Source organism: Amblyomma mixtum, chromosome 1, assembly GCF_055824585.1.
Source record: "Amblyomma mixtum isolate Tamu chromosome 1, ASM5582458v1, whole genome shotgun sequence".
NCBI classification, from domain to species: Eukaryota; Metazoa; Arthropoda; class Arachnida; order Ixodida; family Ixodidae; genus Amblyomma; species Amblyomma mixtum.
Genome location: NC_143012.1, coordinates 281,197,665 through 281,213,191, shown reverse-complemented (window position 1 = coordinate 281,213,191; position 15,527 = coordinate 281,197,665). Strand labels below are relative to the sequence as shown.

Sequence of the window (15,527 nt, the reverse complement as noted above, 5' to 3'; positions counted from 1 at the left end):
TTCGTTAATTTTTTTTTTATTCTGCGGGTACTGAGTATTCGTGCCCGAGTAAACATTGATGGCGTCAGAAACGGCGGTTTCGCTCTATGCCATTGGGACTTCTGTGTGTGCGTTTATCTATGTGTATGCGTCTGAACTACTAGATTCATGCGTCTATTTTCTCACTGGTAAAAAGTTTTTTATTCTTTGCTTAAAACATTTTGGAGCACCTAAAACAATTTTTTTTTCATACTTATTTTCTCTGCTTCTTTTGCATGCTCATTCACTCCAGATTGCGCTAGTGTTAATGTTTCTCCTTACTAAGAATTAATCATTTATGATATGACTGGTGCTGTGCCTTCTTCTGTCCGTTGTTTACTAGGAAGCCAGCCCCGGAACTTCTCCTACATCCACTACAACTTCCGTAACCATCATTTCATCAATGGCAGCCTGCTGATTCGCGAAGTGGAAGAATCCGACCGGGGCTTCTATTTGTGCGAGGCACACAACGGCATTGGACCGGGCATCAGCAAATTGGTCTTTCTCAAAGTGCAGGGTAAATATTGCCGCCTGCTTCAGTTCCCGCCGCGGAGGATTGAAGCGCCTGAAGGCTTTGATTGAAGGCTTTGATCTCGTTGCTTCGCGAGTGTGTCTTTGTCACGCTCCACCTTTCACGATGCCGCTTCTTCTTTATTTTTCTGAAATAGAACTTACCAGACGAGTCCTCTTTCCAAAATTTATCGTACGCGCGGAAATAAACATGCTGTTAAGATGTGTTAACTTTCATGTTTGTGAGCAGTGTTCCTGGATTTTTTCTTTGAAACGCACAACGGTGGTCCCTTCTGTGCTATTCCCTTATATTTACGATGGTCAATGTACGGCATGCTTAGTGAGTAGGGACAAGGGCTGTTACCGATCGCCTGCCTAGGGACGCAGCTTTCAATTTCAAGAAACCTTGTTGTTCACGTCATGACGCGAAGCTATGCTCAGTACTGCAGGTTTCTTTTTAGCAATAACAACGCGACACACGACACGATTCCGCACGTTGCTTTGTTTCTCAGTCACCGACGCTGACAAGTGTAACGAAAAAAAAAATGGTAGGCCGCCAGTTTTAACCAGTTTAAATACTTGCACTAATATAAGAACGGGAGGGAGAAAATTACAAGGATAGGTTTTTAGATTCGATATATTTTCCTTTGAAGTGATAACGATCAATACAGCACGTGCTTGATGACCAGACATAATAGGTAATCATCAAATGGTTTTTTTTTTCTCAGTAGATGACTAGGACGTACGCCCACCCAGGGTCTGAGGGTCTTTACTAGTATATGGAAGTAAAGCGAATTTTTTAACGAGAATACATATTAATTAGGCTGATTAGGCTTCTCGTAAGTTTCTACCATGTTTTCAGCATGTGCTTGAGGATAACTTGAATTAACTTTTAAAGGTAAAAGACTATATTCCATTTACGTTGTACCCAGTTCCACCGCGGTTCGAAGTCAAGCACCGGAGCTTCCTGCTCAAGAAAGGTGAAGACTATCGAGCTCAGTGCCTCGCTGTCGGCGATCCACCGACATTTTACTCATGGGAGAAAAACCAGAAGCCGCTCAACTCTGAAAGGTAACTGATCATTTATTTTGTAATAGTCTTAGTTTTTTTCTCTCAAAGAAACTTCCCTCACTCTTGAGCTGCGCAAAAAAAAAAAAAACACTCTCTTCTAGGCTTAAGTGTATTCAATGATTCCAGGTGCAGCTCATTCTCACTGGTATCCTTGCGAGAATCAGAGACCGTAATAACATATGATAAGGTTACGGCAATAAACCTTACGTCTCCTTACCAGTTTTCCCCGGGGCCGTGGCAGCCTATATGCGCTGTTTCTGTAAATGATAGCAGCTTGATATCAGTGCACCTAGGAAATTCACTGCAAAAAGTGTTTTTAGCTTATCTCAAACAAGTAATTTGGTTTTGGAAGAGCAATGATAACAACACATTGTACAACGTCTTGGCTGATAGAGGCAATGAAATGGACTTAAGACGATAAGTTGGTCTATAAGCGTAGGAAAGTAATTTCGCTAGAATATTGGGGCGTTTTAAATATTTGAGAATAAAACTTGATCCCTCTTTTTTCGCAATCTCTGGGTGCACAGAAGGTTGCTATTGTGATGAAAACTGAATATTGTTTTACACCTGGTGGTATGAATAGCCACATATCATCGTATACATATTAAAGAGGCGTAAACATTAGTAACGATAGCTTCCTAGGGATAATATTTTGCTCTTTTAATATTCTTGTCTTCAGGGGACTTTGCACTGTGGTGAAATTGAATGCGCTTCTATGCTATCAATGTTGGCGAAATATTTCAAGCGCAATGAAGTTGCATTAGCAAAGTATATTTTTCTACTCATGACCGCTTTAGTGTGGGTTCTTTGCTATTTTTATTTTAATTATAGTTGTGCTTGGCTTGTTGAATTCACTTGCAGATGCTTGCGTCTCTCAATCTCTGAAATGGAGACATTTTCCTTGTCGTTCCAGATATCAAACCAAGGAGGAAGAAAAATCCGGGGAGGAATTCCAGTCCGAGCTCACGATTCCTCAAGCAACGCGCGAAGATTCGGGAGTGTATACTTGCAAGGCCAGGAATACCTACGGCGAGGACACAACCCACTTCCAAGTGATCGTCCAAGGTTAGGGAGACCACCTAACTAAATTCCGCGATCTGTGCCATAGTGGTTCCTCGAAAGTGGACACTGGAGGAGTCGCACGAAAGTAGTCTATATGACTGTGGTAAATCCAGATTGTATGAGATTAGCCTTTATAGGTACATATGATAAGGCTACCTTAGAAAAATATGTTTGCTTTTTAAAATTCTCTCATAACCAAGGCAGCGTACTCGATGCGCACACGCGCAAGCTTAGTAATGAATATGGCGGGGACTGAAGCTGTGTCTAGTCAGCATGGCACATGAAATGCTGCTTCACTCGAGCCGGTATCCAACATCCCTCCTGGCAATAAGTACTGTCTACAAAGCAGCGATGTACAAGAACCCGCTGCTGAGTGCTTGCACGAAGAAAAAAATCACGCTAACAAATTCGTAGCCGTACTTAAATGTATCGCAATTAATTTTTAAAATAAGGTGATTATGTGGTTCTGGGAAGCTATATATAAATAGCTCCAAAAAACTTTAGTCAAAATCCGATAATCAACTTCATGTCTCGGTGCTCGGAGGAAGTATAGCTTTTTGTTATCTGTTTTTTATTACGGGTAGCGCAGATAGGACTTGTGGAGCTCTGCAATTTCTTGATTCAGATCCAAAGTACAGTCTCTTATTACGTATTACATAATCTATTTCTGGTTGTTTCTGCCAAGACTATATCACCCAAACGGTTTGTCTTTTGACACATTTTTGTTGCAGAATATCGGTGCATGTTGAAGAAAGAACAAGCTACAAACGATACAAAGAACAGCTGTTTAATTGATTGTTATATTCATCCTTGTTTTGATGATGATGATGATGATGATGGTGCGGAGTTTTTATGGCGCTAGGGTATCTGTAGCCAAATAGTCATGGCACAATGTTTCTTTTTCTACTCAAGGTGGGGTCAAAGATGCATTTCCCAAACATTTCACCCTATAAAGCAGCCGAGCAACAGTCAGGGGAACGATTGTACCCACTGTATCACCGGTGGGTACCCAGTGGCACTGGTGATCATATCCCGCGTCTCTCGCATGCGAGGCGAATGCTGAAACGACTACGCCACCGCTGTGGTTCATCACCCTTGTACTTCGGGGCGAGCTAGCGGCACGCGAATTCTTCGTTCTCTTCAACAGGCCCACTCAGTGCTGTTCTTTCAAATAGTTTGTCATTACTAAATGAAGCATGGCCATCAGGGCTCACCTGTGTAACAATATCTTCACGCTTACTGTCTACAGCAATGGCTTCTCTTTATTTTATACCTTCTTCTTCCCTCTATGAAAGCCCCTGTCTAGAGAAAGACAGGCAGAGCCCAATATTCTGTGATGAACGTGCTCGGCACCGTTTTCTTCGTCTGAAAGCAAAAAACTGTACCGGGTGCAGAGCGCACAGTACTACTGAATTCGGCCAATAATGCAGTACTTCGCTTCGTCTCTCCAATATATAACGTGACAGTGCGGTTCTGAACCTGATGACCTCTCCTCTGCTGAACTGAGGTCATGCAATAACGAAATTGTTTCATCAAGCTTCGAACCCTACGCTTGTACACGATGGGATGGCGAAAGTTGAATGAAACCGTGATCGAGCTCTTTAGAACGATTTAAGGCCCCACCTTATAGCTTTCGGATGGGCTGTCATGCTGAAGCGCGAAGCCACTACGAAGCCGAAAAGTGGTTAAACACGAGGCTGTATTGTCACAGTTACAGTTTTGTTAGCTTCCCTTGTTGTTGGACAAAAAGCCTTGATATTTTAAGCAACAATTTTTCAATCCTCCATAACAACACTTTTGACTTAGTTTTAGTACACTGAGGGATTGAAGCACGGCATACGCCAGTCATTTATTAATGCGAAAGCTTTATATCTTTTATGAGGCGAAAAAATTGACAGAGGCTTAGCTTGGTTATTCCCGGTAAGTTGCGAAAGCAATAGCCCTGGCTGCGTCTGGTTTGGCTGGTGGTGTGTCTTGGTAGTGCTCTTAGGAAAGGTTATGTTTATCAAAGTTTTGCCCATTTGTTTTACATGGCATTATACTCACCACACGAGGGCCCCGACGTGCTTGGAGATTTATGCATGCCTCGGTGGCCAAAACGAGCGGCTTATGCTAACGGATGATTGTCTAGAAGCTGCGAGCTACGCTGCCAAAGCCGGCGGCCGAAGTTGCGGATAACCGCTGAATAGATGGATGGATAGGAGCGCCACCTTTGAAACGGAGAGATGGAAATTGCCACCATGCTCTGCTTTTCTTTCGTAAGTTTTTATTTTAAATTTTGTTGTAACTTTTTTCATTCTTGTTTAATTTTTTTACCTTTTTTAAATTATTTTCCCTTTTTTGGGGCCCTGTCTCTCTCGGTCTGGCGTGACGTCATAACGAAGGTCATGCTAAAGGTAAATGGTAGATCCGCCAGGACGACGCTGAAGGCTCAAACTGTGAGCAGTATTGCTTTCGCAATAAAAGCTGGCGTAGCCAGCGTCACCGGTCCGAAAAGGCACCTGAACTCATAAGGAAAGAAAGAAAATAAAATTCCTTAAACAAGATTCGCTGGCCGTTTCATGAGAGCACTGCACCATATCCGCTGCCAAACACCCAGCGCGCTCAACTGGCAACCTCTCGTGCTGAGTTTGGCTATCGTCGTCTTCATCAGCTCCCATTCGGGCAGCGCGAAGAGATCAGCTTCGCTGGCCACAGGATTAGAGTAGTACGCCATCGCTGCAGCCTAACACCCCGTGTGCACGCTTTCGGATTCACAGCACATAAGTAGTCTCAGGGGTCCACCGCAATTTTTTCTGTAATAAACAATTTTTTTCGAAGCCTTAGCTAGCATGTTCGAAAAGCACTCAGGAAACTCGGGTCGAAGCCACTATACGCTTACAGAAAAGGCTTGCCGTGGCGCGGTTATGATATGGCCATGTCGCAACACGTCTTCAGGACAAGCGAAAGTGAATGCATCGGTAAAACGCTCGATATCGCGCTTGGCTATTATCGCTCGCAGAGCAGTAGAGGAAATACGCAGTCGACGACATCAATCATCCCTATGGTCTTGACCATTCCATTCAATACAGTGCCATTTGAAAAAAGAAGACATAAAAATAAGACAAAGAAGTGCAAATTGTCAGGCATAGTAGGTCGTGAGTGTTTTCATTTCCTCTTTGTCACAGCTTCGCCTTCAAATGTTTTTTTTTTTTTTTATCGCTTTCGTACCTTTACTGCATCACCAGCAAGTACTACCGAGAAGCTGCAGTGCGCCGCGTTGCCAGGCTTCCGGATCGTTGCGCCCCGAGTCGATAATGGCTGCTTCGACAAAAAGAAGCGCAAATGAATAACCGTGTAGAAAGTAAAACTAAAGCAGCAGAAAAAAACAATCGCCAATGGAACAGCGAAGCTCAGAGAAAAAGGTCGGTATAAAGCGTGGAAATAATTTTCAGAAAAAAAGGGGCTCTAACATAATACAAATCACACATGAAATGAAGGAGGCACACTGACAATCGGCCGGGAGGGTGGTTGAAGGCCCTTGTTTCCGTTTCGCGTTACGTGGAATGGGCGTTCCCGCAACGCATTTCGTTCGAGAGTCCCCTGCAAGCTTTGGCAGCCGTCAGGCCGGGGCCATAGTATTCGGAGACATGGAAAATCCGTTCGATGCGTAGCGTCGAGCCTTGCCAGCTCGGGCACAAACAATCACGAGCGCCATGTATGGTGGGCTTCCGACCGTCTTTAAGAATGCTGAATTTGGAACGTTACCCTCGCAGCTTCCTCTTCAGGTTTCTTTGATGAGCGACAGATGTGGTTGCTTTATGGGAAAGTTGCCTGCACATTTGGGGCGCTTGTGGGAGGAAAAGGTGCTGATAGAACAAGCACGATGAAACTGAAACACAGCAAGGCATACATTATCTGATAAATTAGATGAATACCTGCAACGAAGAAAAATTCAAACGGCCCTTTTATGGACATTTGTTTTGTGCGTTTGGGCACTGCAATAACGGTATAAAACTCTTGGCCACATGGTCACGCCCAGTCTCCACCCTTCGAGTAGGACATAAGAGGGACATAAGTCAGGTCTGCTGTTGTCCATCCAAACTACTTGTTGCAATGACACAGTTAAGGACAGTGTTGTATCGTAAGAAGGGTTAATTAGAAATTAAGCAGTACACGCAGCATACGGTCGAGCCCATCTGTATTCTCTCTACTTCCTCCTCTTCTCTCGTGCGCGCGAGTGCGTGCTGCGCACCTGCCACATTGCGTCTTCATTACATTTCCGCCGCACTTTAAGAAAAAAAATTATTGTGAATGTCCTCAGTATCCGAATATAGAACATAGTCTTTAAACCTTGCGGGCCGCTTCTTTTGGCGTGTACTTCTGCGAGGCGGCGCCGGAAGTGAAGCCGCTGTTGCCGCGGTTGATGTAGACGAGGGTTGAGGAGTGGCTGCCGGTTCTGGAGCGGGCGAAGCCAGGTGCGACGAAGGGCCCTGGCTAATATCAGCGGCTGACATCAGTTGGGTTGAAGGCGCGTCTCAAGATGTACCCTGGACCAGAGTTCCGGAATTTGGACTGGTCGGCGGCACTCTGCTGCAGTCGATAGGCGGCGAAATGTCAGCGAAAAGGGCCGCTGGAGCTGAGGAGGGCATTTGCTGCTGAACGACTTCTGGACGAACCGCAGAAAACCTGGACGAGTGCGCCCACCATCCAGCAGATAAGATGCAGGTCTACGTTGCGCCACAAACTTCCGAGGCTCTGAGAACTGAGCTGAGAGTTTGCCTCGTACGGTGGACTTGCGAACACGCACGTACTGGGCGATCTGTATTCTCTGTACTTCCTCCTCTTCTGTGGTGCGCGCCAGATCGTGCAGCACACATGCCGCTCTTCGTCTTCATCACAGTCAGAACGCACCGCCCCTGTGGCCTTCCTTTTATTGCCAAGAAAAACTGTTACTGAGTGCAATCACGTACCTTTACGTCTCGAGAACTGAGGTGTTTCGGCGTTCACTTAATTGAGTTGACCTTTCGACGCAGATAATCTATTCTGTGCAAGAAATAGGTGCGTGACAAATGCCGCTGTTGACGTTTTCTACGAAGTCAACTGTCATGCAGAAGACGAACTAACAGTACGTACGCTGGACTGCAACTTGTAGTTCACTGAAATGACCTCCTTGTTTACAGGCTAGGGAAAGCAATGTTGAAAGACAACAGGTGATAAGTACACAGGAAGAAGTTCGACACGGCAGCTAGATACAAAGCGCTTTGCGCTTTGCATCAAGCGGCCGTGAGTTCGAAAACAACGCACTCAAAATAGCAAGAACGCAAGCGCAGAAATTAACGATAGGCAAAAAGCACCTCACCTGAATGCACCTGAAGGCCCCTCACCTCTTCTACTTGTAGTACGAGTAGCAGAAGTGTATAAGTGATATTACCATTACTTCTTGAAAAATTAAGTGAATCCATAGGATCATGCATTGTGAAAGAAAAAAAAAAGGTGGGGTGCGCAGAAATATTTTGGCATTTGTGAAGGCCATGGGTCTTGTGAGTTCAGAAGGATCGCGGTCAAAAGCAAGGCTGGCTCAAAAAACATGCTGCAAGTTTCACTCTCTGAAGTACGAGTATGGTCTATAAAAAACCGTTGCCGTGCATGATATGTTACATCCCACGTAGAGGTCAAGGACAGGTCGTTAGAGCTTCAAAAGACAGTCGGGGCGCGGTAAGTGAGATTACAGTTGTCGATTCATAAATGGTAGTTGCATATCCACAACATACCTTAATGACTCACGTGCCGTAGAAACGTTTCTAAATAGGCGCGCAGATAAATTTTTGATGCCGTTTCTTCCAAATTAAAGCAAAAAATTCGTAACCACTGCTTAATTGTAATTGTTATCCTAGACGATGCACTAGCTCAACCTGCCTGATTCCTTGCATGAGGGCGTCGAGCTCCAGTGTGCTTTTGCTGGTCCCTTTCAAGCAGTCATTGGTTATTATTTTCAAGCTACACTGCATGAGCTAGAGCAGGAAACAGCCGTGAAAACAGATTTGTGACCGTCGTTTATGTTTTTTGTTTCTTCCATTTTCTCGTTGATTTTTTGTGTACTTGTGCGCGCTGTTCTCAACTATTAGCTATTTTCAGCTAAAAATTGTTTACTCATTTCTTCATTTTATTTTTTGAAACACCCTGAAAGCCCCGCAAGATATTCGGTAGGGGTGGGGATACGAGAGCAATGCAGGGTCAAAACACCAAACATGATGAGAGATGATGTAACCAGGATAAAACAGAGTAATAATTAAAATGTCAAGTAGCTTGTATAAAAAAATCCAAAGTGGGCAAATAAAAACATTCCAATTCAATAGTATAACTGCGATAAATGCAAAAAATAAGGAACAGTGGTGTTACGCAAATAGTATCAAAACAGGTGCATAATGCACGACACCCTAAGAGAACAAAAATAGACACTCAAAATAAAACTTAACACGAATCCTCGGAACTAAGAAAAAACACGTTCAAAACTACATGTTTACGCTAAAAGCGTACTGGCGCTAACAAACGGAGACAACAAACACAACAGAACAGGACTGGCATCTTGTTGTGTGTGTTGTCTTCGTTTTTTAGCGCCAGTAGGCCTTTAGCGTAAACATGTCATGGTACAACCAACTAGCTCAAATCAAAGTATTGCTGGTTCAAAACTAAGTTGTCCAAAAACTTAACTGTCCAAAACATGCACAGTGATATTGAATCAGCTCTTATTTAAAGTCAAGCTCATTTCCAGCGTTTTCTTCGCCCTTTCCACTGTGTCTCTTGCTTTCGCATGCCTGTTTTCGCCAATTTCGCGCAAGCACCACCAGCAGCACGTTTTTCATTTAGATGAGCTATAGTGATACGCTCCTTAATGGGCTCTTTTATATCTACCTCGGCCGAAGCTAAATCGGGATTGTGAGAAGAAAATGAAAAACCTCGATGACATTCTACCTGGAGCACTTGGTCTGTGGATGCTGACCAAATACATTTATCTATGCTATTCGCGCGGAGAGAAAACAAAACACACAAATTAGTGCTATAATGACAGAAAGGGCGAAATTATTAGCCATTTCGTGAAAAACTTTGTTGTCCTGATAGCAGGGAGCTCTGTGCTTTAAGGTATGAAAGGTCAGTGTTGTATCAACATTGACTTTTCTTTGAAGCGAGACACTGGTATGGTCAAGAAACTGATCAATAATGATCAATTCTTAGAGTGATAGTGGGATCATTTTGATGACAGCAGAAAACTGAGACAAAAGTATCGGCCGCTAGTAGGTCGTTAGAAACGCAATTCTCAAATAAATAATGAAAACAAGATGAACTGGAAACGATACATTAATACTATGTGCAAAGATTACTTCCTTATCATCAAATGATTGCGTATTTTGTGACAATGTTTTCGACGCCGTAGATTGGGATGCGTACACAAAGACACGCGTACATCGACGATCCCAATATAAGTACCCCAAGAACAAATGTAGGCCGATGTCACGATGGACTGACTTCGAACCGTATAACAATGAGGACATGCTTGAAACAGAGCTCATCCTATCTCTGTCATGTAAATAAACAAACGAGCCAGCACTGTCTTTGATGGGCTTTATTCTACGTGAGAAGCGCACAATGGACCTTGTCAGCCACAACCGCCCTACTTGCATCATGCCGTTCCTAGTCAGTGCGGGGAACCTGTCCGCCCTTCTCATATCTGAAGTTGTCCCGAAAGCTCGATCAGCAAACGCCGAAAGAAGGGCGTTTTCGGAACGGTGCCGCCGCCGCCGGTGCCGTCCTTGAGCCCGCAGAGATCCCGTCCGGGGAAATTCCGCTTTCGTCTTTTTTTTCCCCTCCATTCGTGTTCCGAAGAGGTTGGCCTGACGAGCGGGGAATCGGAGCGTGTTGAGAAGACACGGCATGAATCTGGTCCCGTTATCTCGAATCAAGTGCGGGTGTGGAGCACGTGCGTGCGAGTAAGTCGGCGTTCGTAGAGGAAAGTGGCCGCGCCCTGCTATAGACAACTGCGCCGGGAGGCCGCCTTTCATTTTCTGTAAGTGGAATCGGCAGGAGACTCATCGACTGATCTTGTGTCTTGTGCCGAGTCTGTACGACGCAGTGCGTTTTGGTGAGATTCGCGTCGATGCGTCTGCGTGTCCTTGCCACATCCATTTTTCCTGCGCGAGCCGCCATTCTCTTCGAAACCTCGTCTCTCTTTCTTTGTTTTCTTGTTTTTGTAATATATCATCAACCACAGCACATGAATGTTAGTCGAAATAGATTTCTTGAGGCCATAGTAGGTTCGTTATTTAAAAGAAAAAATACAGACCACACGTTTCTTTTTTGGTTTGCCAGACTACTTAAGTGTTAGTTCCCAGTTCGATTCTTAACAAAAAAGTAGCGTAAAAACGGGACGAAGAAAGACGAGGACAGGATGGTGTTACTCTTACAACTGAGAAAAATTTTTTTTCGTCCTGTCTTTGCACCACGTTCTTGTTAAAAATGGCTGACCAACTGGCCATACAGCAAACTTTGTCAAATTTCTTATTTGATTTTGACTTTTCTTTGAAGTCACCTGCCTCTAATGTGCAAGATAAAGGTAGTGTATCACTCGACTGAAGAGTTTTGAAGAGGAAATTTTCATCCGTGCAGATGTATAAATGCATTTAAAATGCATGACGTGTGAAAGCGGTTAAATATGGGAAAAAGTTGGTGGTTCAGGCTTACAGACATCTAATGTCACCAACAAAAGTTTGTATAATCTAGGTGCCACGTATTTTACGTGAAAGTGATCAAATGATTGTGTCTGATCAGACAAACGAGTGTGGTGAACATTGCATGAATAAGCGGACTGTGGATCTAGTTTGCGAGTCGTGATAGCTACTTGAATGCAAGACAGCGATGAATTAGTGGGATCGTTATGGGTGGCCACTGAATTGAGCTTAAAAGAACTCTTAAAAGAGCTCTTAACAAGTACCGCTCATTTGCAGTAGTGAAAAAGACATAACCTCACGCCATGCTCCTGTGAGTGATCTATGTAAGAAAGTTATCAAGTAAGTTTAAATTGGAGACCCACAGAGAGTGGAATTTGTACGACGGAATTGTCCCATGTCCAATAGCCTCACGTAGTAGTTGCTTCTATAAGTTTCGATTATTTCAAATTTGAATAATGCTCCTCCGACGAATAATTAACCGTTCTATGGTAACTCTTGTGCACTATATTTTCAGTTTGCTAAGTATTAAAAAAATCATGATGATGTTATCATACTTATCGCACTGGCCAAAGTGTTCGTGAAACAGGAAATGTTGCATGCGCTGATATTGTGAGCAAGATACAGGCAGCGTTTCCTTATGTTTTGGCAGCGATCTTGCATCACTTAAAGGATCATGGTCGATCAGCTTTGTACTCCTAAGCAATCGACTTAGAGGACAGGTTCTAATAGTACATTGTTGTTAAAATATAGAGATGGATTCATCCGTGTTTTGTTTGATTTTGATACGCCTAGTGTCTTGGAACTTTGGAACTTGTCTTGGCTAAATAGAAATGGTTGTAGTAATGGGCGACTGCCCAGTTTAGGGTGGTCGTAGCTATATAATGTCAGTGAATACGCTTGACAAACTTGCTCATACCTCTACCGCGTACCCGCACACCAACGCACCGATATGTACAACGAAAGACCGCAATACAATCTCGGCATCCATACTCGACGACACCTGTTTTCTGAGCACTGTGATGTGAAAATTGTTCCCCTTGCGGTTTTGACATGACATAGTGAGGCATACCTCTGTGTTCTCTTCTAAGCGAGTAATACGACTGCCCGTTCCGAGGCCGTAGCTCAGAGGTAGAGCACCGGACGCGTAATTCGGAGGTCGTGGGTTCGGATCCCACCGGTGGCAGGTGGTTGTTTTTTCTTCTGCTTTTCTAATCAGTTATCTTTAAACGATAACATATTCAGTAATATTCTAAATTGATCAACACCACAACATAAAATAACTTTAAAAAAAAATCCCCTGTGCCCCTTGGTTTCTGTGGCTGTTGGCTTCTGTCATATTTATAACGAGCCCCTCATCCCCTTCTCTTGTTTGCTTAATTGCTTAGCGAGGGCCTCGATTCTGGCAGCCTTGATGCCTTAGGAAGCATAAGAGGGTTCTCACGCAGCTTCCACCCTCTCCGTTCGATGACGTTCTACGTCACACCTGCGGTAACTCAGGACGTTCTACGTCCGCCGCTTATGAACGTGGGTGGCGCTGATGAACACTCTCAAGGTTAGGTTACTTGTAAACATAAATACCCCCGAAAGCAGAAGAATTGACAGCCGTCGCCGTAGCTCAGAGGTAGAGCACCGGACGCGTAATTCGGAGGTCGTGGGTTCGGATCCCACCGGCGGCAGGTGGTTGTTTTTTCTTCTGCTTTTCTAGTCAGTTATCTTTAAACGATAACATATTCAGTAATATTCTAAATTGATCAACACCACAAAATAAATAACTTAAAAAAAATCCCCTGTGCCCCTTGGTTTCTGTGGCTGTTGGCTTCTGTCATATTTATAACGAGCCCCTCATCCCCTTCTCTCGTTCCGATAGACGGCATTCAAATCCTTTTTTGGTTTATGGACATGGCGATGACGTAGTGTGCGGGAAAGGAAACACGCATTGGGCATTTTAATCTTCCCTTTTCATTCGTGGATTTTGAAGTGCGGCGACCACTTGTCAATCAATGGCGATCGAATTTTTTTCCTCTGCAGAACCGCCTGATGGTCCAACAGGGGTGACGGTGACGAACTACACAAGTCGTTCTGCGACGCTGCAATGGCAGACACCGTACAACGGCAACAGCCCCATAACACGCTATATATTGCAACACAAGCTCCAAAAAGGTGAGGCTTTTACTGACTGAAGTTTGCAGCGATTTATATTGACTTACGTTTATATAAAGCGAAAAAATCTCATCGAGTGTGAGATGGATGACACGTTCCACGTAGTACTAGTACCGAGCACATATAAGCAATCCTCTGATGTGTCTGATCAGTGTGATCGCTAATGTTGTCCGCTAAGTGTACAATGAGTGAAACGATCTCCGACTGAGGCTCTTCCTTTCAGGTTCTTCACCTTTTATGTAGTGTTTCCGGCTTAAAAAAAATTCGTTTAGTTGGCAGCCAGGAAACAATGACAGGCTTTCGAATTTCAGTCCGGCTGCAGAGATTAAGCCCCATATTCGAGAAGCTATGATGAAGGAGGAAAAGCATGGCGAGAGGAATTCACACTTTAATACTATAAAATTCAAAACACGTAATTTATTTAATTCTCCCCTACATTTGTGGGCAACTAACTGCGATTGAATAATGGAAGTGAGTGCGCGAGTTTTCTTTCCATTCTGACAGGGAAAGCGCTCAAACAAGAAAATGACTATGGAACCCTCCTTCGCGCTTTCTATATCTCTCTTTTTCTGTCGTCCTTGTATTTTTGAGGGCTTTACTGTCATAATTGCTATTGAAGGGTAGCACTCATTCCATACAAGAAGGCGGGTTGTAATCTTCATGTCTTTGTTCGGAGTTGACGGCGGGCAGGCAGTCATGTGAATAATTGTGCAGCAAACTCGCTTGCAGGGATTGCTCTCACAAAAGATGAGACAATTTTCCGTTGAACGTTAGTTCCTTAACTACTGATTGCAGGAGTTTTGTACACTCCTGTTGATTTGGGCAGGACAATAAAGTCCTATCCCACTGTTCTCTTTTATGTACAAGAGCCCTGGAGCGGTCCCGTGTCTCAGCTAGTCGTTACCGGCTCCGACACACAGGCCACTGTTCGTGGTCTTCAGCCGGTCACCAAGTACGCGCTTCGCATTGTGGCCGAGAATGTGCTCGGACCAGGTACACCCAGCAACGAGACGTTGGTCGCAACTCAAGAGGAAGGTGAGTGCTGATTGCCACTAATTTATAGAAAATTCATTTTTTCCTGCAATTAATAAGCTCACTTGTGCTGAACGGTGCATTTTATGGTTGGTTTTGTTTCATCCGCGGCTCTTAAAGCTGAGCACTGGTAGGGAATTTTGCGCCTTTCCTTGCAATTATTTATTTTCAAAATGGATGGATTCATAACGTTTAAAAATTGACAGAGCCTTGAATTACGAGGTCTCGCAATTGCTCCTATATAATATGCGCAGGCGTACAATATGGAGTTGGCTAGTGGATGTGAAAAGACTTTTTCTTGCATTAAAATGTCTTCCTGACTAAGCGTTTGTACTTACCAAGAAGCCGGCTTATTATATTTTAGAGACGAACTAAATGCAATTTTAATCTTTCATTTCTCAATTATTCGGGTCTCTTTGTTATCTACCTCGGAGCAAATGATTCGAACCTTTGCTGCTATGAAAGCTTTTTTTCTTCACCATCTGCCTCTTTATTATGCTCGCAGCGCCTACTGGTGCGCCGTCTTCTTTGACCGTCCATACAACTGGTTCTCAATCGCTGAAAGTTTCTTGGAAGGTGAGTGCTACTATGAGGAAATACTTCGTTGCAGTTTATTGTTCGGATGCTACTCGAAAGACATCGGTTCGATCCCGGCCGCGGCGGTCGAATTTCTATGGAGGAGATATTCGGGAGGCCCGTGTGTTGTGCGATGTTAGCGCATGTTAAAGAACCCCTGGTGGTCGAAATTTCCGGAGCCCTTCACTACGGCGCCTGTCATAGCTTGAGTTGCTTTGGGCGTTGAACTCGATAAAAAAACCAAACCATTAATTACCCACGTAACGTTTGAAAGCCCATAGAAGAAGCGTGTAATACCGACTTCAAAAATTAGACCTCCCTTGAAGTCTATGCTTGAAACGCATTTTTCGTGATTTCTCTAAAATATGGTTGTCTAAACTATAATTGTCTAAA

General features: G+C 44.0%; 1 protein-coding gene across 1 annotated transcript in view; it reads left to right on the top strand.

Moving 5' to 3' along the window:
* LOC149371895 (cell adhesion molecule Dscam1-like) overlaps nucleotides 1-15,527 on the top strand; it is a 174,886-nt gene that overhangs the window by 137,033 nt on the left and 22,326 nt on the right. Inside the window, exons 12-17 of the mRNA XM_089566211.1 lie at nucleotides 362-535; nucleotides 1,461-1,599; nucleotides 2,513-2,664; nucleotides 13,395-13,526; nucleotides 14,394-14,561; nucleotides 15,064-15,134. Coding sequence (XP_089422337.1) covers nucleotides 362-535; nucleotides 1,461-1,599; nucleotides 2,513-2,664; nucleotides 13,395-13,526; nucleotides 14,394-14,561; nucleotides 15,064-15,134 — 836 coding nt within the window. The remainder of the gene's footprint in view (nucleotides 1-361; nucleotides 536-1,460; nucleotides 1,600-2,512; nucleotides 2,665-13,394; nucleotides 13,527-14,393; nucleotides 14,562-15,063; nucleotides 15,135-15,527) is intronic.